Source organism: Falco peregrinus, chromosome 13 (assembly GCF_023634155.1).
Source record: "Falco peregrinus isolate bFalPer1 chromosome 13, bFalPer1.pri, whole genome shotgun sequence".
Classification (NCBI taxonomy): Eukaryota; Metazoa; Chordata; class Aves; order Falconiformes; family Falconidae; genus Falco; species Falco peregrinus.
In genome coordinates this window covers 2494699-2522437 of record NC_073733.1, presented here as the reverse complement: position 1 = coordinate 2522437, position 27739 = coordinate 2494699, and the positions used below count along the sequence as shown (strand labels likewise).

General features: G+C 38.4%; 1 protein-coding gene across 10 annotated transcripts in view; it reads left to right on the top strand.

The window, feature by feature from the left end:
- The first annotated feature begins 1433 nt into the window (after positions 1 to 1433).
- The window catches only part of C13H8orf48 (chromosome 13 C8orf48 homolog), a 118290-nt gene continuing 91984 nt past the window's right edge, over positions 1434 to 27739 (top strand). For 4 of the 10 annotated variants that reach the window (XM_055817751.1, XM_055817750.1, XM_055817748.1 and 1 more), the window contains exons 1-6: positions 1434 to 1683; positions 3896 to 4018; positions 8982 to 9214; positions 11672 to 11824; positions 12945 to 13039; positions 24619 to 24693. In XM_055817751.1, coding sequence (XP_055673726.1) covers positions 1434 to 1683; positions 3896 to 4018; positions 8982 to 9214; positions 11672 to 11824; positions 12945 to 13039; positions 24619 to 24693 — 929 coding nt within the window. Of the gene's footprint in view, positions 1684 to 3895; positions 4019 to 8981; positions 9215 to 11671; positions 11825 to 12944; positions 13040 to 24618; positions 24947 to 27739 lie in introns of those variants that run through there. The other 6 variants (XM_055817754.1, XM_055817753.1, XM_055817757.1 and 3 more) reach the window with 3 other exon arrangements.

The window sequence follows — 27739 nt, the reverse complement described above, 5'->3', positions numbered from 1 at the left end:
TCATATCTGATATTATGAAGCCTTTCTAGTTCAGCCAGTCTTGTTACTTGCTGAAATTCATCTCGCTCCGCAACCATCCCCGTGCTGTTTATGCAGCTGTGACTCCTTAGGCAGGCTGGAACACTGACTCTCTTCTTGAATTTCCTGTTTTCTTCAGTAGACCTGATCCTAATAACCAATCTCCAGCCTGAATCAGTGGTGAATAATGAACAAAAGAGTTACTTAATGTTTATTAATCTTTAAAATTTAGGTCAGAACAGTTCTTTAATTTTTGGGACTGTGTTAAAACAAAAAGGAAACTTTTGGATCTAGAAATTTGGCGCAACAGATGAGTTTTGGAAGTCTAGCCTTGGGAATGATGTCCTGAATTTGTTGAAGGGGCATAGGGTCTTTACACAGCAGGCAGAAAGACTTTGGCAGCAATATGGCATGTAAAACAGGCAGCATAGCATATTCAGTAGGGAAGTGGCCAAACTCAGCACCTTTAAAACGAAGCTGCCCAAACCCCGGTAACAAACACCAAGTACAGTGGCATATCTGAGTTTCAGGCATGACAAGAAGTGCCTTTGTCTACCTGCTGTTAGCACGCTGGGGTTCCCATGCTTCTCATGAAGCAGCCATGGCTGACTGCTGCAAGCATCTTTCCGGAGGGATGTTGCCCATACATTTACTGTCCTTAGTTTCTGAGGGTAGGGAAGACATTGAAGCAAAATTATTCAGGACAAAGTTATTTAGGTCCTTAAATTCAAAGGAAGAAGGGGTATCACATCATTCTAATTAAAAAAAAAAAAGGATAAAATAAGTAAGAACAAAGATTTAAAATAAATCAGTTACATGATAGGGAATTACCTTAGGTCTGTTTTGTTCCTGGAGCTTGAATCTAGAGAACTTTATTTCTCTTTTTCACATTGAGAGTGTGATCCCTCATTCGAGAGCATCAGCTGGCTTATGTTTTCATCTTAATGAAAGGCTATGTTTTCATCTTAATTATCTAGATAAAATCTAAACAGAACAAGGTTTGCATTTCTGAGTGGCAAAAGGCTTAATAATTAGGAAAAACTGGTGTTTTCAGGGGTTTTTTTTTTTGTTTTCATGAATGATTTTATCCAAGTGTTACTGTAATTCACTACAAATGTGAAAGGGACACTGCTCAGAATTCATTGCTAGTGGTCAATGGTAATTGTTATTGAAGGCTTACCCAGCAGATCTGCATGTGCACTACTTTGATCAGCAGTAGTGCTTTGAAGGGTGTTGCCTTGATGTAGGGTGCTGATTAGGTAGTTATTTCATTCACCTGTTGTGGAGGCTAAATTGGGTGTGAACTGAGCTGTAGTAGTCCTCCATATGTCCCCCATTGCTATAAGTAATCCAGTCATTCTTCCTGTATAAATGTATTTGTTACATGCTGTTGTTTTTATTTGCCATGCTGCACCATGACAACTGCCTCGGCAGATAGCTCTGGTAGCTACACAAAGTGGCCAATGGAATTGAGCAGAAGTTACAGCAGCTCTGGTTTGGACTATGCAGAAGATACCTTTGAGTCCTTCAGCGAGGAGGAAGAAGCCTGCAGGCAGTGGGAAAGCAAACCATCTGAATCGTATTGTTCCACAGAAGATTTAGAGGGGTCTGCTGTGTCAGATACGTTGGACAGCGTGTCGAGGTTAGCAGGCCAAAATCATGCAGGTATGCGGAGCTTACCATGTGCGAGACCTACCTTTCACATCTTTAAATCAGTGCAGCAGAGACTTGAATCAGCAAAAATAAAACCGTAAGATTTGCGTACAGTGTTCTTGCTGTGCAAAGTATGCTGACTAGATCTGTGTTATGTGCTCTGTGGATCTGCTGATAACTACATGCAGAAGGGTATGATTTGGTCGTGGAAACCCTTCCTTAGTGATCTTGTGATGCTGAAATTCTGTTGGCACGGTAAAAAAAAAAAATAATCTGCAAGATATCTTGACTGAGTTACCATGTATAAAAAGTAGTCAGGCTGTAAAATAATTTTTCCAAGGGCACAGGGAAAGTTTCAGGACCTGAAATCTTAAAAGAGGGCTAGGTAGTATCTTAAGGCTGTATCAGATGAGTGATAAAGAAGCAGACAGCAGGACATAAGCTAACTCTCTTAATGTCATGTTAAGTTTTCTTTTGTCTTTTTGGGTTTCTCTGTCATTCTCATACATTCTCCTTTTCTCCAAGTTTAGTCTGGCAAGTATTGTGAGTACTTGAAGAGATGAATATTTCTGTAAAATCTTTTTAATTTGGGAGCTTGTCAGCGTATACAAACGTTATAGCCTTAAAGATTACCTACGGTACTTTTAATATATTTTTAAAAGTAGTGTAGATTTAAAATATATTTTAATGTTTACTAGCTGTTACTCTTGTAATCTGATTCTACTCAGTTCAACTTGATCAGCTGGCATATACCAATATATAATTAGCCTTGTCTACACTTTAAAATTGGGAAGCTGTTTCTTTTCCTACTATAGACAAGTCCACTAGAGATGTACCTCCTGTCCCTCATCTATCTAACATGTTCATGTGGGTGGTTGTTGGTTGTTTTTTTTTCACTCTGCAGTAATATTGTTAAGAATCCTTTAAAAATACTGTTTAGGCATGAAATCCCAACAATACTGGACAAAATTTGCCATCAAATATACATGAAGTAAACCCTGTTTATTGTAGCACAGAATATAGCATTAGGTATCAGTGCTTCAGAAATCTGAATAAAGGATGATCATTGCCTTGGCGTCAATTTATGCTACATTGATACAATTGAACATCGTCTAATGGATTTAACAGTTTTGCTTTTCTACAGTTTATAGGTTTTAATAAACCATTTGCTTCTGGGGTATAACAGGGTTTTTTAAATTATTGCATGTCTAACCATTGAAATCATTATTTCTGGTGTCAAGGAGTGCATGCTAGGAGGAATCCTTGCTGTGTGCGTAGAGGTTTTTTTAATAAGTATTACCACTTTTTATCTTTACAAGGTTAATGTTTCATAAAATTATGGAGTCTTCTGAATACTACTAGGGAATATTTCATAGAAAAATATTTTGGGAAATTGATTGCTTTCTATGGTATATATCTTACAGAGAACAGCATATATATATAATAAAAGCTATAGAAAACCTGTCATGCTGGTGTCCCCGTAGGGACACACAATTTCCTTGTATAAACCCACTGAATTTGCTGTTGGTATCCTGAAAACAAAGTAGAGAGGTCAGGTGTTTCCTGAGTGTCCTCGGTATTTGGAAGTAGGACCATGCTGTATGCATCTTGCTGTCAGTGGCAGTGACTTTTCAGGCCTCTTAAGTCTTCTGTCTTTTTGCATTTATTTGCTTTCCTGTCTTTGGTGTTTCCTTAGCTTCTGCAGAACTGGACTTGTACTGGAACAAGCTGGAGAACAGGGAGCTGATACGGATGTTTTATTGCCCCTGTCCCACATGATTTTTCACTTGGATCAGTACCTTGCGACAGTTCAGCTGAGCTCCTGAGGGTATTTGTACTGCCACAGATGAAGACCCTGTGCAAGGCTGAAAATAAGTGATGGGGCTCCATGAGGGAGGACATAGATTGAGGTTAAGTTAGCATTACAGATAAAATTGAATGTGACAACAAGCTGTAAGCAGGAGTTTGTTTTTCTCAGTGCATCCTTTATTGATGTTCAGTAGCGTGATTAGAAATGAGCAAGATGAGAACTTTGTGGGACAGAAGCTTGCTCAGCGTTTCACCCCAAAGTCACTGATACCTGTGTAGTCCTGTGGTTTGGGGTTTCTTTTCCCTTGACAGGGAAAACTGTCACTTTTGAACGGATTATTTGCCTCCTGCTTTGTTTTTCTGCAGTCCTGCTTTCTTTACAATGTATGTTCAAAGCTACCTTTTTTCATTGCAGATGAACATTCTGAAGTAGCGGATTCTGCAGCTACGGAAGGAGGTGTCATGGGAAAATGGATTGATCTAAAAAACAAAGAAGCTGGCATTAAGCAAGACAAATTTATCATCAAAACTCATGCTGGTGAGTTCAGTAACTTCAGTAGAGGTAATAATTCTTGTTCCTTTTGAAAGGAGGTGTAAACTTTTAACTAGACTTAAATTTTATATACAAGCTGTTAAAGTTAAGCCAGGTAATTAGCCTGGCTTAATGAACCAGGTAATTAAGTATGCAGTTCCTCTCTTATGCTTTCTCAGAAGGCAGTTTGGCTCCCATAGCGCACATGGCTCTGATGCTTCTGACATAGTGACATTATCCTAGTGATACATTATGACAAGATCTGGATAAATACATTAAAAAACTGTATCCATATTTTAAATTTAACTGTAATCATGAAAATTTTACTGGACTGCTTAGTTTTTCTCTTTTTCTCTTCAGCTGTACAGGTACTAGGTGTGTGATTGGTTGGGGTTTTTTTCCCCTCCAAAATAAACAGACTTCAGAATTTATTGTGTGAAATGTTTTCCCCCTCCCCTTGTTAATGCGTTGTGTTAATTATGGAATTACTTGTTTGCCATGTTTTAGTTCCTTTCCCAAGCTGAGGGAGGCAGCAGGACACCAATTTTGGCAAGAACAATGGAGCAGCTTTAACCAACACAATGATGTGTAGTGGATGGAGGAGGAGAGGGAAAGGGAGGAAGGAAGGTTGCTGTTTGCATATACTGGTTATGCAAGCAACGGTGAGAGCAGATGGTGGGATCCAAGTCCTGCTTAAGTCGTTCTAAAAAGTGGGTCAGAGATACTATTTTTAATTTTAAAAAAGAGCAAGAAAGCTGTAGTTGAGCAAAAAATAATTGAAGCAGAAGGGGAATCTTCCTGTCTGTGTGTACATGAAAAGTGAACTAACTCAGAAGTTTTGTAGGTCACCTGTAAGACATTAACCTGGGAGATCCTCCTGCCTAGTTACTTTATGGCATTGTATTTGCATACAAACATCCTCAAACCGTCCATAAAACATGGGAAAACATGACCTAGGATCATTTTTAGGCTATTCTTGGTTGTATAGCTCATTCACAACAGTGGTGAGTCAATGTTATGAGTTTCTGACTCATCTTCAGCATTTATCCTTCTATTACTGGCTTTCCAAGACTGCTGCGTAGTCAAGTGAGAAGACAGTTAATGTAGATCATCTCATCTGTAGTAGGGAGGCTTCTCCTGGCAAGCTCCTCTGAGATAATCTTCCTAAAATATATCAGAATCTTGTGACCACTTGATTCATAGAGAAATTGAAAAGGACCTGATGGAGTTCAGATTCATTGAATGAATGATAAACAACAGTATAACACTGAGGAAGGCTTCCATCTCTACAGAGCTTTCCCTTGAAAGTTACACTTGGGAAGATTTTATTCTCTTAATCTCAGACTTTTATAGTTCTGCACATGGGAACATTCTGCCTTTGGTGTATGGACTTTGATGGGCGAGGAGAGTCAGCGTGGTCACTCGGTCTTGAGTAGCCAGTTCCATTTCATTAGCTTGTGCTGATATATAGGGTGATGCGTTGTGTTTTGCCTGCCTCTCCTGTTGCTTCTCATCTTAGCTGCTAAGTGCTTTTCAGGTACGCTGTTACAGTGCTTCCAACCACTATCAACATGAAGATCACAAAATAAAGTTCAGTTTGTTTATATCAGTTTTGTTTTACCTGCAGGAGTTCTTCAAACAATGTGTTTGTTGATCAGACTGTCAGCATGTTAATCTGAACTGCTGTGCTCAGCTGTACAAACAATTTAGATAATAATGAAAATGTTATCTTGAGATGCAGGGTTAAAATCTTTCTGAAAAGTAGTTATCAGTTACTGCCTCTTACAGTTCTCTCCTTTAACTGTTCTATATTTTTTCTTCTTAGAGTATTAATAAGCGTAACAACAACAAAATGCCTGCCTATTTTCCTATTAAATCAAAGTTAGACATCAAAGGAAAAGGAAAGTCAATATAGGTTTTCTTTATTTTTCTTCCTTCATTCATATGGATTCAAAAGGTCATACTTTAAAGATGTAGTTGCATACAGAAAGCAAAATCTATGTAGGTCACTTGGTTATAAACCACACAGCAGGGTTTAGCATATAGACATGGAGAGTAGCTTATCTCTGTTGGTACACAGAGGGCTTCTGTAATCAGAGCAGCTTCTTAGTCCAGTTTATTATGCTTTACTTTTCAAGTATTCTGTGGTTTGTGACCTTACTGCTGTATGATACGTGGCTCTGACTTGATGACTGTTTTGGTGTCTGGTTTTGCTGTTCTTGTCCCCTGTTCCTGCCTTATTCCTCTCCAATGAAGAGGATGTGGAATGCGGGATTCGGGGCAACAAGCATCAGCTAGATGTACTTCTGGAACAGTAATTGGCACTAGGAGGGATTCACTGTAGACAGACATGCAGTGGCATTTAAATCTGCCACCACAAGCACAAGATTGAGCATTCGAGCATGTCTAGTTCAAAGATGGAAGGGAGGGAATATGTGAAAATCACAAGAAATAAAACCAGTCACCAAATTGGGTGCTTAGACCCTCTTGTATGCACCTCTCTCCTTTCAGCTGAAGGACAGGTGAACCACATGTACCTAGAAGAAAATCTGAAAGTGTAAATAGTCCTTGTGCAGTTAAAGGCTGAGTATTCAGAACTCAACTGTGTGCTGACTTTTGCCATAATTTTTTGCTCTTGTTTCAGTAAAATTATAGTCCTCGATAATTTTTTTCCTTCTGAGCTTATTTTGTTAAACATGGATTGATGTTAAACAATAACTTTTTGAAATTGGTCATGCTGTCAGGTTTAAAAATTGCTGTTCTCTTTGCTGGTGTTTCTTCTAATATCTGTAGGTGCAAATGAGCGGGTATATGGCACCACACAATTAGTGCAATATTAGAAACTGAATCTTAATTAAAATCCACTTCTATATATCGGGAGAAACTTAAGTGAATTAGACTGATATTAAATTGTTACAAAACGTTCAGCAAACCCCTTGTGTTTTACTTACTAAGTTGAGTACTCAACTTGGTATATGTCAATGCTTTGTTCTGTGGGTTTTTTCCTCCCTACAATAGTAACTTTTAAATCTTTTTATTCATTCTGTGTCCAGTATAAATGAATATGCCACTGTTTTTGTTAGTGTGATTAAACCCAGTAGTGGCACATGATTTTCACTGTTTTATAGGGATTCTACACTGCAATTGTAAGGAAAATGACCTGATGACTGAAATGGTGGTTTCAACTCAAATGTTTATAATCCTACCCAAGAAATTTTTTTGGTTAAATTGCATTTTAAATTAATGTTAATTCTTATTCATCTGTCTATAAACTATCACTATGTCTTTTTCTTTAGCCAATTTGATACATCATCTTTTAGGGGAGGAACAAATTGCTTTACAACACTTGATTCTGAACTGTGGTAGTTGCCCTTAAATCACATTGTTTCCTTGTTGTCCGTAAAGCAAAGCTCACGGATTCCTGCTTTGCTTAGTCTTAACTAGAGGTCCACTTACCCTTTATACACATCGACTGCATTTCTGAAGGGATAATCACTTTCCTTTCAAAATTCCACAGCTCTATCTTGTGTACGTGAGACTAAATTAACTGTAACAGATTTAGGCAGAGTTTTACATTCATGTTGTTCAGTGTTTTAAGGATTTGTGTTGTGGTTATGCCAAGATACCCCACAGGACTGGAATGCCAGTATACTGGTTTTCAGATAATGCACCCTGCAATATGTAGTACTTGTCTAAAAAAAGTAAAACTGAATCACTGAAAATGAGTGAAACTGACAATATGGATGGATTTTTTTTCCCCAATTATATAATCGTACATTTGAGCTAAATGGGCAGTATAATTTGTTTCTGAATACATTGAGTTAAAACAAACTGACCATACCTTACCTCTGTAGTTATTACCAGTTGTCTGGCTAATTTTTAGCTGTCAGAGTGGAGTCCTGAGAAGGGAACGCTGTGTTAGCATTAGCTATATGCAGGGGTATTCGCAAGACTTCTAGTAATGCTTTCTGTAATACTTTGTCTTCTCATTTTTTCTTCAATTACACACATTAAAGCGTTTATTTGAGGTTCAGTAGTTGCATAAAAGTAAAATCCATGTAATAAAGACAGAGAGGTACTCTACCCTGTGTAAGTAGTTGAAAACAGTGGTCTCTTAAGGCTGCATAGTACCACACAGCATCATTACATGTTGATGCTCATGAAATACTGTATTGATTGGCTGTGTTTAAGCCTGTGGAAAATCTCCCGCTAAGCAGTGAATGAAGTTGTAAATCCATCCTTACCTGCCCATCTGAAGTATAATCTCTCAGTTTTTATTTATTATTACATGCCATTGGGAAGGATAAGAGAAGATGAAAGGGTGAAAGATACTGTTTAAACAAGGTCATATAAAGAATTTAGGAAATTATTATTGATGCTTTAGAGATAAGTATTTTCTAATATAATTGTATTTCTAAAAAAAAAAAAAAAAAAAAGCCGAACCATAGGTTGTAGAATATATGTGAGGTGTTTTCCAAAGTTACTTTAATAGACACTGCTTGTAATTTTTCAGTGTCTTCTGAGTTGCTCCTTAGAGTTACTAGATAAGTAGCTCTTTTAAAATGTTAATTCATTGTAGTTTGGCAAGTTGCAGTTTCAGGTAGGAAGAAGCTAAGTCTGTATTAGGCAGTCATTGAAACTCAGTTTGTTTAATGTTATAGCATTTAAGTACTTGATTTAGTAATATATTTGTGCTGTATCATTAAGTAATCTAATTCTTTAGGGTTCTTAGCCCCTCCCCTCTTTGGAGATTATTAATATCAATGTTTATTGTGCAAGTTCCTACAATTATGATCCAGATTTTTATTTAAATTCTGCACTGTTTTATTACAGTCATTGCCTCTAGACTTGACATTGGGGTTTTTTTTTAATTAGATAATACAAGGTCACAGAGGTGGAAGACCACTAATTCTTCTCTTTGCCTGATACAGTAATTGACACTTTTGTTTTATTGATTTATGCCTGACAGAAATTACTGAATTATTAGATGGAGAACTGGATGCTTTCCGGGCTTTCTGCACCATTAAGATAAGTAAGATGCGACAGCAGCTGATCTCTAGGCAGGCAACTGGTGGCAAGTCAAGAAAGCTGCAGCACAGATTCACAGGAAAGAAACGGGAGACAAATGATTTGAACTGCATTGTTCCTGATGAGCTGATGAACAGAATCCGCCTGAAAAATATCAGAGAGACTGTTAAACAGGTACTGAAAGGGAGAAAAAAATTGTATGTTTTGCCTGTGCTGTTGGGAGAACCACTGAATAAAAAAGCTGTAATATGAGGCTCAAATCAGGCAGACCTTGCTGATGCCATGCTCAGGCCTCTGAAAGGGATTTTTGCTTGGTATTTCAAGATACACCTTTCTAATTTTTTGGTTTTTTATTAGACATTACTGCAGAACTGTTGCTATTAAATAATCTGATCATTATAAAGTATTGTCTGGTGATTTAAAAAAAAAAATGTTTTGTGTGATTGAGTGAGGCTGCGATGGTCAGTTATTGCAGACCACGGTAAGCCCTGAATCAACTGAAGAAGTCTTGTTTTCTGGTTACATTTGCAACTGCTGTTTATAGAAATGTCCTGCATATTATTTGATCATGGGGTCTTTGTGATTCCAGTATTAAAAGTATTCCAAAGGCAAAACCTCCCCCCTGCTCCCAGATTTTTTAGACGTTTGGTAATATTAAGAATTAAAGCACATCCAACAGTATCTTGATGGCATCAGTTCCCTTACTAAGAAGCATCTGTATCGTCTTTTACAATTCAAAGTGTTTTTCTTTTTCACCAGCTCAGTGTGTTTTTCCCCACAATAGGACAGGCATTCTGACACAGCCCTTGCCTTCAGCTCTGCATCTGAGAGTCTCAAGGCTGGGATTTTTTTGACCAGTGATACTCGCATCCTTGCTTTGTGCTTGCATCTGGATTTGAATATGCGGTTACATGGATTTGAGTACTGACCATTACCTACAGATGCCTTCGCCCATAAATCTGGGCCTTGGCAAATGTCTATGCGTGGTTTGAAATTGGTACAGAATGTCTGCATCTCTGTATTTCTGATAAAAAATGAGCTTTGAATAGTCATTTATTTTGTTTTCTCTCTATCGCTTTTGCTGGCTTTCATTTATTGCCGTATAGCATAGTAAAAGTGATAGCATATTCATCTGCAAAGCCTGCGCCAGGTGAGCAGGGAGCAATACTTTTAAAGTCAGTTCTGGCATGATGATTATTTCAGGCTTCCAGTTCATTTAAATTGTTTTAAAATTTCAGCAGTCTGTATTCTGTCATCATGTTAATGTTAACCAACCCACCATCCAAATTTTGTAGAATTTTTACTGCGTCTTACAGTGTGGTAATAAGTTGGGTTTTTTTAAGAAAAGTAATTTTGACTGCTATGTGTATTTGCTTCTGTCTTTACCGCCACATAATAATGTTTTTATGCAGAGCAGAGGAAATCAAGGAAGAAGATGACAGAGACGTGACTTTCTGGGATTGATTCCACTGCTTTTGTAGCAATTTACTGTGTTTATGTAGCCAGATGGAATCTGTGTAAATTACATCAGATAAAATTATTGTGCATTTTTGAAATAGCAAATACTGGAATTTGTGTAATGCTATTAAATATGCTTAAAATTTCATGGTCGATAAAATAACATAGGAATTTATAAGTAGTACTGTTTATCATGGAAAGAAAACTGTAGAACTTTGTCTGTGTTCTGACTTGGAGCTGCATGTAGACTTTTGAACGAATTGCTTCAGGGTTTATTTACCTCTTAAAATTTACAAAGTTAATTATAACCTCTATGGTTGGTATTTAAGCCCTTATGTATACTGTCAGCGTAGGAACGCTGCTGTTCCTATAGCTTCATTACAGACAAGCAGTTACATATGGTGGAATTATTGCTGATTAACAATGGCTGTTACTGAGTTGTGATGGTCAAGTATTCGAAATGTGGAGTAAAACATGTTAATTTAACATAATTGAGCCTTCAGGAATTACTGTATTTGCTATTGTGGAAGATTGATTAGCATGCACAGGCTGGCTTCCTGGAACATCAGGTACTCATTAAGCAAGAGTAACTAATGGCTGGTGGTGCTCTAAACATATTTAACGCTAGCAAAATATGTATAGATTTACATTGGCAAAATTGTACTGAGCATCTACCCAAGGTTAAATGGGTTATACTAATTAAAACAATTTTTTTGCCAGTATAACTGTATCCTCACAGTCGGTATTGGCTGGTCACTGATATGTTGCTTGGCAATCTCATGACTTCCTTTTTTGAAGGTTGTAGTTTCTGTGGAAGAGGTCAGTAATGTCCATGCAACCTCAACCATCAGGAAAACTTTGCCTGTTACAAAAAGTAGTATGGTACGGATCAGTGCTGTGGTTCTGAGATACAGATAACTTGGTTCCATTAAAATTATCTATCAGTGTTGGAAGGGGGAATGCCTGGGGAAAAGCCAAGTATGTTTAGTGTGAAAACATTCAGACAGGCTCATCAAGATGATAGTGACAAAGATTATGAAATAATTTACAGCTGCCTACAAAAGCAAATTTTTGTCTTGAGACAGTATCTATATCTTTATTTTTATTGATTGTTCTTAATAGAGTGGCCATATTGCTAGGACAGGCTCATTGCATCAAAGTCTCATCTTTCAGGTGACAGAAGCTCAAATTCACGAATCTTTGATGTGCCCTGACTGTCAGAAGAAGGAAGCAGAGCTAGCCGAGATTACCTTTCTCAGACAAAAGAAGATTCTAATGGAAAGTGCTTTAATCCAAGAGAAACTGGAAGAACAGATTTACTCCAGAGTAAGCAAACATTGTTTAAAAAAGTTGTGGTACATTTTTATACATGCTGTAAGAGAAGAGTCTGTAAGCCAGACTTCGCTCTGATTTATGGCAATGAGATCAGATTGACCTGAATGCAGTGCAAATCAAAATAGAATTTGTCGCTCTGTATCATTAATAAAATGCTTGGGACTAACATACAGATCAAGTCATTTTAGCTTGCTGATTTGTATAAGCTGAAGGTCTTTCCCAGGATGTCCTGGAATTGTTTTGGGTACACCTTGGTTTATTTTCCAGTTTGTTTTCTGATGGGCTGTCCAAGTCAGAATGGTAAATAACAAAATGATGTGATAGTAGGTAACTACACTCGTACTGGTCTTCCTTATGCATCCTTTGGTATAGGACACTGCAACATGTTATGGAGGCTAAGGCCTCTTGGATACACTGACATTTCTTCTTGGAAGAACTGTCGTCTTCTGTCTGCATCTGCTGTCAATAAAGCTTGGATCTTTGTGTTAGGAAATACCTTTGGAAAAGATGGTAGGCAGTGTAAGCTGAAACTTACAGAATTCCTTGGGTCTTCTCTGCTGTTTCTCAGGATGATCCTCTTTCTGAAGGAAAAACGCTCACTTCTTGAAAGGGAGTCAGACTGAAAGCAGGTCGTTTCTGAGCAATGAATAAGTAGTGCTTCCAAAAGCCCCGAGATCTGCCTTTCTGTGTTTGTAAGCAGGGCAGAAATTTGTGCGCTGTACCACACATTCTTTTTTACTTAATAATTACAGTCTTCTGATTTTTGACTCTCATTTGCTCCATACCTAAGATTTGAGAGCTTCAGTCTGAAGTGAGGCTTCACTTTTTTTTTCTCTTGGTTTTCCCTCAGCTTCCCTGAAAAGGCTTGCCTTCTTTTTCGTTCCCCTCCTCAGGGAAGAAACTTACTTTATGAGGCAGATCGCTGGCCACACTGTTCAGCAGAGTTTTTAAACAGGATGCTTTGAAAATCCGGCAAAATTATGCTGAGTGCTGCCTGCTCAGTTGCTTTTGAGGGACTCTTGTAGCTGGCAGTGGTAGTCCTGTGCTACAGGACATGAGAAATAGCAGGAATACAAAACCAAGTAATTTCCATATTTCCTTTTTATTTCAGGATGTGCTTACACTTATAGGAGAAGCACTCAGAAGCTTTCCCAAACCTTCAGAGGATCCCAGGAACTTATGGCAAAGGCTGAAAGGTCAGAAAATGTAAGGCCTGAAAGTAGTAAACATAACTCAAGGACATAAAGAACTGGGAGAGTTCTGTGGGCAGTCATGTACTGAATGCCAACGATTGTGGATATAACCTGTTTTGTCAGTGATGAATTGGGTGGTGGTTTAGTATTCTTGCAGGTGGAACCAGATATGCCCAGCACGCTGGCATCTGGGTTGTGATTCAAGTCTTCATTCTTCCTAAATGCAAATGTTGCAATATAGTAATCCAACTATATACATTTTTCAAATTACGGAAGCCCACACTTTGTATTATTAATCTGACAAGTAATAAGTATTGTTTTTTGTGGGATTGCTTGTGGGATTTCAGAGCAGCTCACAGCTGCTTCCATCCATAAGAAAAGTAAATTATTCTGTTTTTTGGGCCAGGGAGGTGTAATTACTGGGTTTCAGCTCAGTCTTTGCCCACTGTCTCATGTTAAATTGCAAGTGAGAGCCCCAGGTGGAGGAGAAATAGGGTTGCAAAGTAACTATAGAAAGGAGTAAAATGAAATGGACTATTTATAGAACTGAAATAATGAGACTGTAACAGAAATTAATCAGCAAGACTGCAGATGCCAACAGGACAAGAAATGATCCTAAATTAATCATGGAACTTACATAGGATAGGTGTCTAGCAACAGAAAAAAATAACATAGATTAAAATTGGGATAAGATGCCAAATAATATTTTGACTGTTTTTTGAATATACTCTGGAATTTGTTGGAATTATCTGTGATTTTTCAAGATGCCAAAAGTTACTAGACTAGAAAAGAATATATCTGGGTGAAGACTGGCATTCAGTACACATTCAAATAAAATGGATTTATGCCAGCTCTGTGAGTAAAACAATGAAATAATCTTCATTATAGCCTCAAAAATACATGCGTTATCTGTGGGCACAAATGCAGCCCACCTTTCTGACTGTTGCTGACAGCAAGAGCTCATTGCATCGCTCTTGCAGCGACCTTGTGGCCGTTGGACTTGTGTGAGTCATAGAGTTACTGACTCTCCTCAGTCTCCAGTTCCCTGACTGCTGTGCATTCAGATCTCTGAAGTCTGTGGAAATCTTGGGGAAATGTCCTTATCTATGAACTCATACTGAGTTTTTGTTATAAAGCAAATAGGATTAAATCTTACTGTTGAGTTTTATTTGTCTGTTTTGGGATGAGGATGTGTATTGTTGAAGTTGGTTTGGTATTTTATACCCATGTAGTTATTTTCATTTGTATGCTATATATTGTTTATAGGAGTGCTTGAGGGCTGTTTAGCCTCTTGTTTTCGCTTCCCACAAATCAATGGAAAATCTGAAAAGAAGTGCTAGCGTACAGAGGTAGATAGGCCCACCTATCTTAGTGACTATTTGCCTTTTGTTGCTTAAAAACCTACCTTGGGTGACTTCACCTGGGAGTTGATCCTGAGTAGGTCAAGCCCCAAGAGAAAACAATGCAGCCCCGAGTTGTTCAAAGCTAGTTGTCCTCACTGCATCACTGGCAATTTATTCTTGTTTCTTGTGAACAGCAGGTTTAATAGTCCATGAAAAATACTCCCCTAGCTTGGCTTTAACTTCTGAATTGTCACTACAGAATACATAGCTACCTATATAATGAATAAACTGCTACTTGTTCCTTCCCATTACTCTACAATCCTTAGAAATGTTTAAGTCCCTTAAATCTCCTATCTTCCCATCTTACAAACCTTTTCTTTTTAGATACTCCATCTCTGTTCCTTGTTTGCTTTGGGCTACGCTTCCCTTTTCTGTTGAGTCTTTCGAAGTCTCTAGCAGCCTGCCCAATACGAGGCAAAGGGTGCCCATTATTCCATGTGAAGTCTCATAAGGGCTGTCAGATACAGAAGTGGTGATCAGAAATTGAATCCTTTGAAAATGTAATTTTGTTGTTATTGCCAATGAACACAGCTTTCAGACCTTACAGAAAACCACAGAAATTGAGTTCCAGGACTCTAACTGTAGGTTATTTTTATAAGTAAAGAAGAGTTGTTGATATTTTTGCTTACAGTATATAGGTGCTTTCTAGAAATACTGAAATACTTCTTTGCAACTCTTGTCAAGCCTTTATGTAAATATATTGAACTATGAGGTGTTTGAGTTAGGCATCTGACAATATTTGTCTGTAAAATAGTATTCATACTCACACAGCACAGTGCCTGTACAGTTCTTGTTTGTTTGCATAAATGTTACAAAGACAATTCAAATAGCTCCTCTGAAAAATCAAAGCACATTTTGCTTATGTCTGTTACGTTTTCCTACTGCTCACTACAGTTCTTTCATTTTTTTCATCAGGAATGACTCTGAGATATGAGTGTTTGTCTTCTGCTTTCTTGTAGCAGCGATTAGGGACGTATAATGGAATGAATGATCTGAGTCTCTAAATTTATTTTATAATCCTGCAGTGTTTGAGACTAGAGATTCAAAAGTTGTGACATGGAGGATGTAGGGGAAAAAAAAGAAGTAGATTGTGTCTCTTCCTTTTTCCCTCACAGGAGCTCCCCCCCCTGCCCCCTTCCTCAGCAGTAGATTTTTCTTTTCATCTAAAGAAACACTCTAAAACCATGATCAAGAAATATTTATTCATCTGCTTCATTGTTTGTGCTTGCTGGGGCATAAAAGGAGCGAGGTGGATCAAGGGTGATTCATATGGTAAGCAGCTGAGCACTGAAACAAATCAATCTGCGTATTAAAAGTACTTTGGGGCTTTTGCTTTCTAGCTTTCATGCTACACAGTTCCATTCTTTAATCGTTTGAATTATTTGAGATGTAGAGTTTATTGCTCTGAACTTTGTACAAATACAGAAGGGTTTATCCTATATACATTGTTTTATATTATATGCATGGAGATAACCGGTTTCATGATGTCATACTTTATAACTGACCTTTTGGATAAAATTATATTCCTCAAATTATCATTAAAATCAGTTTCCTGTGGACTGTAGCGATGTAATTTCCACTTTCATTTGCTGTGGCTTTCTCTGGGGAAAAAAAAATTAACCTGGCTTCCAGGCTCAGTCATTTCTTAGTCTTGTTTCTAAACAGCTGTTGGGCCATGGGACTTTGTATTTGTTTTTCCTCTATGATAAACTTCTGTGTCATTCACAATGGGTTACTAGTATGTGTTTGAATGGGAATGAAGTTCTAGTGCAATTAATTTGCCTGGATATGAACTGGGAACAAATATAAACACATTTCAATACTGGTTTCCAGCTACTGGTGAAATATGTAATCACAGAATGGTGAAGGTTGGAAGGGACTGCTGGAAGCCTCCTGCTTGAGCAACAAGGTCACTGAAGCCAGGTGGGACCTGGTCCCACCAGTCCAGTAGTCCTTACATTAATCTTGAATGTTTTCTCTGAAGCTGTACTGGAGCCTGAAATGCTTCAGACCCCCTTGGGACCACTGTCTCTTCATAGATCCATCTCCCAGTCATGGTTTTGTTGTGTGGCAGGAGCCAGTTTGTTGGGTTTTTTTACCATAGCCGGTTTGATCAGCTTCCAAGAAGAGAAGCTGAACCCATTTATTCGTATTGGGAACTTGGCAAAAATTTTAACTGGTGTCACTGAGGATATGGTTTTGCTGCTGGATGCGTTCGTGTTCCCCTGTGAAATTGTTAGCTGACACAGCGCCCAGATTCTTCTTCAGTAAAAACCTGAATTGTAGCTTTCAGTGCAGTTATTCCAAATCATACATACTCCAGCAAGAGCTGGAATGCTTCCAGCTATGTATTTTTAAAGCATTTTGAAATATACTTGCATTCTTCAAATGGTAATTTTATTACCATTCAGTAAGATTTTCAGAGAATGACTTTTTATTGTCTCCACTCAATAAGAGCTAACATAGACACTATGTGCAAATTGTTACTGCCTGCAACAGAGTTGGTATTCTAAATGCCACTGTGTTTAAAAAATGTTTTTTAATTTTGTGAATACATATATTAATCTTATGAATACTACATTTGCACTGTTTTTATATAACTAGCTAACTCTTACTTTTTCCTCCACAACTGATTCTGAAAGTCTTTGCCTGCACTGACAGCAGCATCGTCCATATGGGGGGTAGCTGGGAAATGAGGGGGAGTGTATACCTTCTGTCAGTAAGGTACTAGGTTCTTTCTTTCAAATTACCTGTAGAATTGATCAGGGTACCTTTTAAAAAACAAAACCCAAACCAAACATTTTCCAGCTTCTGGGCATGGATATTCATTGCTTATTTATTCATTTATTTTGTAATAAAATAGTACTGTTTGTTCTCACATTAACTAGTGTGTATGATCCATAAATACTTTTTTAAAATATATCTGTAGTGTGTAACAGAATCCTTTAGAATATTCTGTGAAAATTAATAATTTTAGTTGATAGCACTTTAAGAACATTTACATCTTTCATATTGACATTTTTAAATAGAACATATTTTTTCCTACAGAAGTAAGTTTACAGCATCATCACAGTAGTATAGCTTGTTTAAAAATACATACAGCATTAATGGTAATTGCAAGCAAGCTATATACTTGAGCAGGGTTTTTGTTTGTGATTTTACACGTTTTCTACTCTTTAAAACAGTTACGTATATTAATATTACATCCATCACTTTGTTAGAAAATATTACTTATATGCTACTCACAATAGATCTGTCATTTTTCTGTAACATAATATTACAGGCTATGAAAATAGAAACACACCATTGTATGGTTGGTTTTAAAAATAATTACAAGCCGGATTAAAAAAGTGCGTTAGGCTTGCTCTTCCCTTGGTACCTTAGGTTCCGCTAATGTTGGATGTCCTTAATCCACTTAGGGTTGGAATGCCACTAGCACCTCTCGGCACTGAACCTTACGTGAAAGCAATGCTGACTTACCCCCTGCTAACAAACCTGGGGCTTGGTCCCCCATGCTCTCTGGGTGGAACTGTTGCTGAAAACCGTGACGAGTTCTTCAGCTACAGTCTTTCCAGGGCCATTCTGTTACTGCTGAGTATCTGTGAATCTGATTAAGACTCCAATTAGATTTCTTTCAAAATCTTCAACCAGATGATTAGATCGGTGCAAGGTAACACAACTCCACTGATTTTTATCAGCTGTGTTGGTTTGCATTAACAAAAGTCTGACCTCTTGCCTTGCATGGGCCAGTGGATTTTTGAAAGAGTGCGAGCAACAGAGTTAAATTTTTACTGTTTTAGTAACACGATAGGAGTAAAAATACATGATTGCGTTGGTTTGACTATGCACAAGTAAGACTAAATATATAAATATATATATGTGTAATAAAGCTGTAGGAAATCTCCAAACTGCTAACAACTCTTATAAATGAGATAAAACAAGGATATATTTGCTTGGAAATTTCATAGTTGCCATTCTTTTATTATTTTCATTTTCATGTAATGCAAGAATATTTCATGGTGGATCTTTTTTTTTTTTTTTATGAAACAAGTCCAGGTGTGCTTTGAAAAATGCTCTTTTCCTGGTCTTTCTGATACTCCTCTTGTGCTTTCTGCAGTTTTTTACTTCTCAGTTTCCACTTGTGAAAACAGTAGGTTACTAGGGATGTCATTATCAAAGAGAAGATAATAACCAGCACTATTATCAGTGCAATAGTGGATGAGAGGGACCCCTCAAGCTGCTTAGTTTCAGTGTTTCTTGTTGTGTTTAGTTTAGCAAAGTTTTCATAGTCTGTTGAGGCCAAAAGTGCCGGTACTGGAACTTCTTTAAACTTGGGCCTCATTGGGACTCAGTAGGTGTTCTCACTCAGTCAAAATTTCTGAAGCAGCAAGGACTAGGATTCCCTTGTCACCTGTGTCATTCGTAAGACTGTTTTCTCCTCAGGTTCTCCAGGCATAGATGAGGCTCAGAAGCTTTATTTGTTTGTGAAGCCAGCGAGCATAGGAATAAGAGTGTGTGTCATAAAGTTTTTACAGCACAGGTCGTCTATATCCGAAGTTGTGTAAGTCAGAAATGTGTGTACGCTGTTGTCATCTTTATCAAGGGGCAGGGGAAAGCTGCTTAGCTGGCTGCCAGTTTGTGATTCTTTGTTTTCTTGAAGAGATAATTGAAGAAAATCGAATCAATTTTCCAGTAACATTGTGGTGGCAGGGCTTATCCTCAGGCTTTAAAGAAAAACAAGTACTGCAGCAAGCGTAGTTTATATCTTATGATTTTTTTCAGTGAGAGGGTTTTTTTTTTCTTCCCCTAAATATTCCCAAAAGAGAATGAAATCAAAGGCATATTTTTTTACTGAGGGGCAGGCTTGGTTTTGCAAACATCATAGGCATTAACAAAATCAGCTACAAAACAGCAGCTCTCATGTTAACGAAGGGTTTTTATTTTCCTCTCTTCTTTGATATTTGCTCTCAAACTTGGCTTGTCTGGAGAGGATTTTGATTTGGGGTTTTTGTCCTCGTTAACTGGAGTTTAGGAGATGTCCTCACTGATTGCAAATCTCGAATCTGGAAAAATGACCTGGGTGAGAAATGACACAGGATTATTTAAAAGGTGAGCTCCCCTAAAGGCAGTGAGCTGTAATCTAGAATTTAAAAACCTTACTTTTTCATAATTCTGATAGAATTGCAAATACGTTTAAGTCATTTGGCTTTGATACATGCGGTGTGTGACATCCTAAAAAATGTACTCATCTGAGCAGTTCTGAAGTTAAGAGCTGGTCTGGAGAAGGTGAAGAGCTGGTCTGCCCTCATACTTCTCTCCCCTATTCCAAATCTCATCTTGGAGTTCAATCTGATGAGGAACAAGTCTGGTCTGGTGTTACTGGTTTCTGCTTCCACTCAGGACAGTGGGATTTGGCCCCAGGATGTTTTACTTTGAGGATCTGTAAGCACTTTCAGAGCTATTTATTTCAAATAACAGATTGCTCCAAACCCCCTCCACCCTACTCCCAAATGCTTTGAGGCCATAATTAGGTTTCGGAGATCTTGCAGCATAACTTTGTTTGGAGATGCTCTGTTTGATAGGATGCAATTGCAATTCATCCTCTTTGTAGAAATCTATGGTTCATCCCACTCAACTTAGCAGAGAACTGAGGGTCTCTCTTACTAATTAACAGCACGTTCTTGTTTGTAATAAAGACTGTTTACTATAGATTAGCATTCTGTTGATGTTAAAAGATGTAAATGAGCAGTTCTTGCCAGTTTGGAACAATATGTTCACATAGTCAAAAATAAATGTTTATTTTAAAGAAAGTTTAAAAGCCAGATTTTACTGTAGTTTAGGACAAAAAAAAAATATGCGTGTTTGTAAAGCTGATTGAAAGTTCATTTCACATAAGGGAACAAGTGCAACATACCGCATCTTTGATGAATGTCTGCATGTTGTACTACTGGCAAGTCGTATATCAGGAGGTTATGACAATAGAATATTTTAGTGCCACTTGGCTATGTATTCAACATCTTTCTCAAGTAGCCTAAAGAAAGAAACTGCAATAAAAGGACTTAAACTGAGAAATGCCCTTTTGATTTATGGAGTAGCTAAGTGTCTACCACCCACGTGAAAGTCCAGGAGGGTAGAATGCCTCAGCACTAATGAAAATCAGATCTTGTCATACTTGCCTGAACCTGCATCTCATCTCATATGTATCCACAGCTATCAGATTCCTATGGGGAATATAAAATATATAAAATCATTAGGCATCTGGTATTGTACGGTACTGTTCCAGGGTGGTGAGTGGATGTTATTTGTAACTCTTATTTCACCATCAGTTCAGGTATGTGTATTTCCAAAAATACAAACAGGAATGCTTTTAAGATCTTATGTCTGCAAAGTACTGTTGTGCTTCAGCTGCATTTTGGGAGAAGGAGACTACTTTTATGGACAAATCCCAGCCCTTTAAAACAATGTCTGAGGATTCTGTTCTTTGCTCTGCTGGAGACTCCTGAGCGACTATAACCAAACCACCCAGTGTCTGTGGGTGATGTGGCAATGCTACCACCACTGTCTAGTCTGCCTTGCTTTGAAGATTCTTGAGGGCAAAGAATGCTTCTTCCTGTTGTTTGTGGATGAATTGGTGAACCAAGTTGGCAAGCAAAGGGTGCAGGGTGATGTAGATGAGAGAAACCTCAAAAACTGCAAAACACGGCTGAAGGGGGCCTGCCTCAAGTGTCTGCACAGAAATAAGTGCCAAGAAGGCAGCTTTATGGGAGAAGCTCTTGCTTTTTCCTAGGAATCAACATGACCAGGTGTCTGTCTGCAGTGCCTGTACACTAACATATGGAGTGTGGAGAAAAAACAGTAGGAGGGACTAGAGGGCTTCAGAAGTTGCAAGATGATGGGCTCACTGGGATCACAGACACCACCAGAGTGCTGCCATGGAAGCTCAGGAGAGCAGACCTTGGCCTCTTCCGGGACTTGCTTGGAAGATTCTAACACAGACACTCTTGGGGAGAAGAGCGGTCCAGGACATCTGGCTGATTTCTGAGGATTACCTACCAAAACCTCAGGAACGGTCCATCCCAATGTGCAGGAAATTTGGTGATGGTGGCCGGCAGTCTGCATGGGTGAACAGGGAGCTCCTGACAAAACTCAGACGTGAAAAGGAAGCATGTAAGAGGTAGAACCTGTCATCTGTGAGGAATAGAGTGACACTGTTGGAGCATGCAGGGATGGCGGTATGAAAGTTGAAGCCCATTGGGAGATGAGTCTTGCAAGGAACAAATGCAAGAGGAAGGGCTTCTCTAGGTATACCTGCAGCAAAGGAAAGGCTAGGGCAAATGTGGACCTGAATGGGGCAGGAAATGTGTTGACCAAGGACATGAAAAAGACCAAAGTGCTCGATACCTTTTTCACTTCAGTCTTTGCTGGTCAGATGTGCTCTCAGCAATCCCAGCCCTCGTAAGACCAGTAGAAAAGTGTGGCACAGTGAGTACTTGCCCTTGATATGAGAGTATAGAGTTAGGGAATGCTTAAAGATACTACCGAACATTTACAAACCCATGGGAGCTGTTGGGTTACACCCAGGAAATGCTGAGGGGGCTGGACAGTGTCATTGCAAGGCCATTCTCAGTAAGTTTTTAAAGGTCATGGTGACCTGTGGGATGCTTCAGAGGACTGGAAGCAAGTAAATTTCAGTCCTGCCTTCAAGAAGGGCAAGGAGGAGGATCTGGGGAAGTACAGGCTGATCAGCATCACTTCAGTCCCTTGGGAAGGTAACAGCAAACCCTCCCAGAAACCATTTCCAAACATATTAAGGACAAGAAGGTAATTGGGTGTAGTCAGCATGGATATATGAGAGGGGAAAATAACCTTGACCAACCTGGTAGCCTTCTGCAATGAAGTGATTAGCCTGGTGGATGAAGGAGAGTGGGGGCTGTTGTCTATCTTGAATTTGGAGAGGCTTTTTGCACTGTCAGTAAGACTGTTTCATAGACAAACTGATGAAATATGGACCAGATAGATGGATAGTGAAGCGGGTTTAAAACTGGTGGAGCTGCTGATCTCAAAGGGTTGAGATCTGCACAAAGCCCACTTGGGGGCAAGTCAGTGGTGGCGTTACCCTGGGGGTTAATACTGGGGTCAGTGCTGTTCAATATTGTTACTGATGACTTAGATGATGAGATAGAGTGTGCGCACAGCGGGTGTGCAAATAATACAAAACTAGGAGTGGTGGCTGATTGTAGAGGAGTGAAGTCAGTGGGTTGGTTAACACTGATAACATGCAGCTGTGGCCTTGCCTCAGGCAGCGGGTTGATTGACGTGGATGATGTGCAGCTGTAGCTTGTTCCTGCTAAATGGTTAAATAGCCCTGAGGAGTGTGGGAGAGGGGGGTGGATGGAGGAGGAGCAGGGTGGTCTGGCCTCTGGAGGAAGGAGAAGCAGTATGGACAGTAGAATCTGACTGACAGTAAAAGCCTTGTTGCAGCTTGCTAGTGCTGTGACAGTTGGTGCCCCGTGTGAGGCTGCCTGATTTGGACTCCAACTCCAACAACTGAACTACGACAGCCGATAAACCAGGCAGTTGTGCTGCCATTCAGAGGAGCCTCAACAGGCTGGAGGAGTGGACAGAGAGGAACCTCATGAAGTTCAGTAAGGGGAAATACAAAGACCTGTCCCTGCAGAGGAACAGCCTGATGCACAAGTACATGCTGGGGGCCAACTGGCTGGAAAGCAGTTTTGCAGAAAAGGACATGGGAGCACTGGCGGACACCAAGCTGAATGTGAGCCAGCACTGGGCTCTTGTAAAGTCCAATGGCATCCTCGCCTGTGCTACAGCGTTGTCAGCAAGTTGAGGGAAGTGATTATTCACCTCTACTCAGCACTGATGAGACCACAGTAGTAATAGAGGTAAATGTCTTGGCATCAGCTCGTATTGCAACGTCCTACTGAGATTTCAGTTTTTGAGAAAGAGTTGGACCTCTAGGACTCTGCTTAGATTTCACTAAGACTGTTCAGGTCATCTGTAATCATTGTGTTGAGTACACGCATGTACTCAACACAAAAGCACTGGTTTAGAGTTGAGTCAGGTTTCACGTGCTGAAGTTTCAATGTCAACACACTCTCATGAGGAAACTTTCCATTAAAAAAACCCAAAACATTCTTCATTGTCCATACTCTAATTTAATTCAAACAGTAGAGAATAAATTATTCTTGCATTGTTTTGTTGGTTTTGTGTGAGTCATAAGTCTTCAGTGTATTTTTATCTGAGCATTATGAACATGTCAACTAGTATCTCAAGACTGTGCACATTTAATTCTCATTAACATTTAATAAAATATATTAGAAAGGTTTAGGTATTTAAAAAAATAGTTTGATTATTTTTTTAATATATTTTCTTTCCCCCTGGAAATGCTGGTTTGTTGGAAGAAACTTTTCATGAAAGGATGTTAGAATATTTGTAAGCCAAACACATTTCTAAAACTTTTAATGAAATAGTAGTATTTTACTTTGATATTTACATAAGTATAGGCTATTGATGTAGTGCATGTGCTTGCCTAGGGATGGACTGTGCTGTCATGGCTCATGTTTTCATCTCTTACTGTTTTAGCAAGCTAATGTTTAAAGTAAAGTACAACTCTGTATGAGATGGGGGAGACAAAATCTGCTCCTTATTTTGTAATATACTTAAGATAGGTATTGTCTCTCCTTTTGTTGTTCAAGCTTGACCTCTGTCCCTCTACTTAGAGTACTCCAACAAAGTAGTGACAAGCATGTTTTTGAGCTTTAGTGTAGTTTTTGTGGGCAGAAAGTAAGAGCAGGTTGGATACAATTTATAGGAGAGGAACAAAAAATCAGTCTTTCAAATATTAATTCAGATTATTGGCATCTGTCAAATACTGAATTACTGAAAAGAAATAAGAATGCTGATCAACAGATTTCTGGGCTCATTGAGACTCCTGCCTCTTAGAGGCAAGTTTTACCCTTACAATTTGGTAGTGACTTGGTAATAACGACATTATCAGTGTTCAATTAGAAAAAGTAATGGCAATTTGCATTGAATCCTAAAAAAAAAAAAAAAAGTCAAATTGCTAGGTGGGAGACAAGACTTTTATGAAGTTTTAATTGGCTCTGGTTTGTGGGATATTTATTTATTCATTTTTAGGATAACTCTGTTTCCTGATTCTGTGTTTTAGTCAAAGGAAGAAGCAAGTTTGGTGGATGTCTGAAATCTTCAGCTTTCTTGGAAGGATAAAGGCCAGACATTATATGTGAGCTACTGCAGTTTTATTGTTTTAATAGGAAACTGATTGTGTGTACCTGACCCTTAAGCTAACTGAAACTTCTTTGACTTTGACATTAAGAATGGTTGATAAGGACATATAAACAGCAGCAAGTGACAGAAATGTATAGTATTGTTCTTAAATGAACACAAAAACGTCTTTCCAAAGTAAAGACAACTGATCTGAAACTATAAACCTGCTCCTTGTGAATTAATATGAAGAATCTTTGTTTTCTATCTTAGTGCCTGTGTCTCGTGCACTCATTCATACGTACACTGTCCATTTTCAGATGTTGAATTACTTACAGTGTTTATATAATCTTAAATATATATTGGCTTTTTAATATAGTTTCAGGCTTTCTTTCTGCCTTCAGCTTGCCTGTACATTTCCCTGCTGCCTCTCAAATTGTCTCTTCTATTTTTATTGCATTATGGAAGAATGTGGCTCCTTTCTCTAAATTTGCATCTTTTTGATGTAAAAACATTTGTATGAAATGTATCCGTAATGTTGTAAACCTGATATATGTAAATGAATCTTTTCTCCTCCTCCAGAGCTAGTGTAGCAAGACATCTACTAATACACTTGTACACAAATTTGCAGATGAAAGCCACAGTGGGAGTGGGAGCAAATGAAAGCGGGGACAAGGAGGAGGGAGGGAAAGAAGGAAGGAAGGGGGGAAGGAGAGAAGGCAGAAAAGGCTTCAGAAAGCACGTAGTGAGATGTTCTAGCCTTGCTACTAGTTTTTTACTGCATCTTCTATAAACTCATGTGTAAGGGCAAAGGGCTAGATTTTAGGAGTATTTTAAACATGTATGTAAGACCACCCTTGCCATTTTCGAAACCTGTGTACATCTGTCTTTATGTTTGGATGCTTAAAATGCTTTTGGAAATCTTAAGGTTTCAAGTTTACAAAGTGATCAGCTTTCAGCTGAGAGCCAGCTAGGCTTCCTCTTCCCTGTAGGTTCTGTGTGCTTTAGGTTAGGCTTATGGCCTTAAGTGATAGACTTTGTCGTTACAGAATGACACGCTAGGTATGTTTAGTGTCACTGGGTTTGTAGGTGTTAAACACCATAGATTTATCTGGGAAGTCTTAAAATCAAATTATGCCTTTGTCATCCATATTGTTAATCTAAAAACAAAATAGAAAAAAAATATCTCTATTAGATTTTTACATGTAGTCATCCTTAGGAACTTAATTTTCATAAAACCCTTCTGATTACATCCAGTGATATAACTGGCAACTTAGATAAAGATACAAGATAAAGTCAATTAATCTTTTAATTAAGTGCATAAAATTCTAGCCCTAGTCTCAGAATGCATTATAGTATTTTTATCTTAGTGAGCAAGAAAACTCTGCTTTTAAGCAGTTGTTTGGTCTATTCTGTCTTCATTATACCTAAGGTTTTCTTGCGCCTTATGCAAGAAGAGGAAAAGACTGCAAGTTTTGGAAGCACTTGTAATAACTCCTTACAGCATTGGTTAGATCTGTAAGCCAACAGAAAGTTCAATCTTATTTCTATAAAAAGATCTAGTGACATCCAGACTCTCCTTAGAGCTGCAAGAGGCTCGGATATCTCTAAGGGGCAATTTGTGTATGACAAAAGCAAGTAATTATAGAGCAAAACCTGATCCCGTCTTACCTCTGCATTGAAAGATGCTGAGCAGAACAGCTTCCGTGGATTCAGATGGAAGTTGCAGGCTGTACGACTGCTCAGGACATCTGCTTTTATGTTCCGGAAGAACTCGTGTGGGCAGGTGTCTGTGCTTAGCATGGACCATAAATGTAATGTACTGTTTTCCTGGGCATTTAGTTTATAGAGAACCCATATGGAACTTAGGTTTTTAAGGTTTTAATTTTAATGAAGTAATCCCTGAAGTACAGAGCAACAATTGGAGCAACAGATCTGTATTGTTGTGGATTTACACTCTCTGAAATTTATATTAATCCCACTGATTCTATTGGTGACTTCTTATGATAGTATAACATATTAATTTAGTATAACTATGATTTGATAAACACCAGCAGCTTTTTAGGTGTGATTACAGCCTCCCTGTAACTGCATGTTTTGGCAGATAACTGTCTTTTGTCTGTGCAAAGTCCAAACCCTTATAGTAGTTGCTGGTGCCTATTACCAGGAACAAACTACACATAAGTCATGTTACAGACTGAACGCTTGACAAATTCCCTCCTTAAGCCAGTGCTACTAAAATGTACCTGTGATACATATTTTAGCCTTCTTCTGCCTTGTCTTTCCAGTGGTATGGGGAAAGCCTATCGTCCTGATCAGTGAAATCCTTCTATGACATTTTTAGGGTAGCTTTGAAACTGTATATTAAATGCTCCCCATAGGTGTGCTGACTGAGGCTTAGGCATACGGTAATAAAACATGGTAGGAAGAGATACTGAGTCCTGTTCCTTTTACGTGCGCATATTTGGGGAAGGGTTTGGATTTTTTTCCCCTTTCCTTTTAAACTTGGAAAACAGTGCTGTATCAAAGTGCTGTTCTCTGAAGAGTTGAACAGATCTGTTCATTATGTTTACTTTGAAATAGGCTTCACTGCATTTTAAAAACCACGTTGAGATTGGTTTTCTCAAAACAGCACATACTATTCCTCTTTTTGGAAGATGGGTTTTCCTGATAAGCCATTCTTTCCTTTTCTTACTAAAGGAACAGTCTTATATCATCAGCTAAAATATATACCCCATAAAATATGGATTCTTTCTTCTCTTTGGAATTGGTTTTCATGGTTAACTTTTTTGCTTATTTAGTTCATATTCATTTCTTTTGCACAACATTCTATGCAGTTCTTCCCCCACCATTCAAAATCAGGGGCAATTACATCCTGCAATTACAGAGGGCAGCTTGTGGATTTTTTCATTAGTCCATATTTTAGATGTTATTCTCTGAAAACTCAAATCCCGGAGTGCAAACAATTCCCTAGCCACACTGATACATAAACTTGCTCAGCGATTTTTTTTTTTTATTTTTTTTTTCCATTTGCCTGTTTCTAGAATCAGTTTGTCCTGATGCTC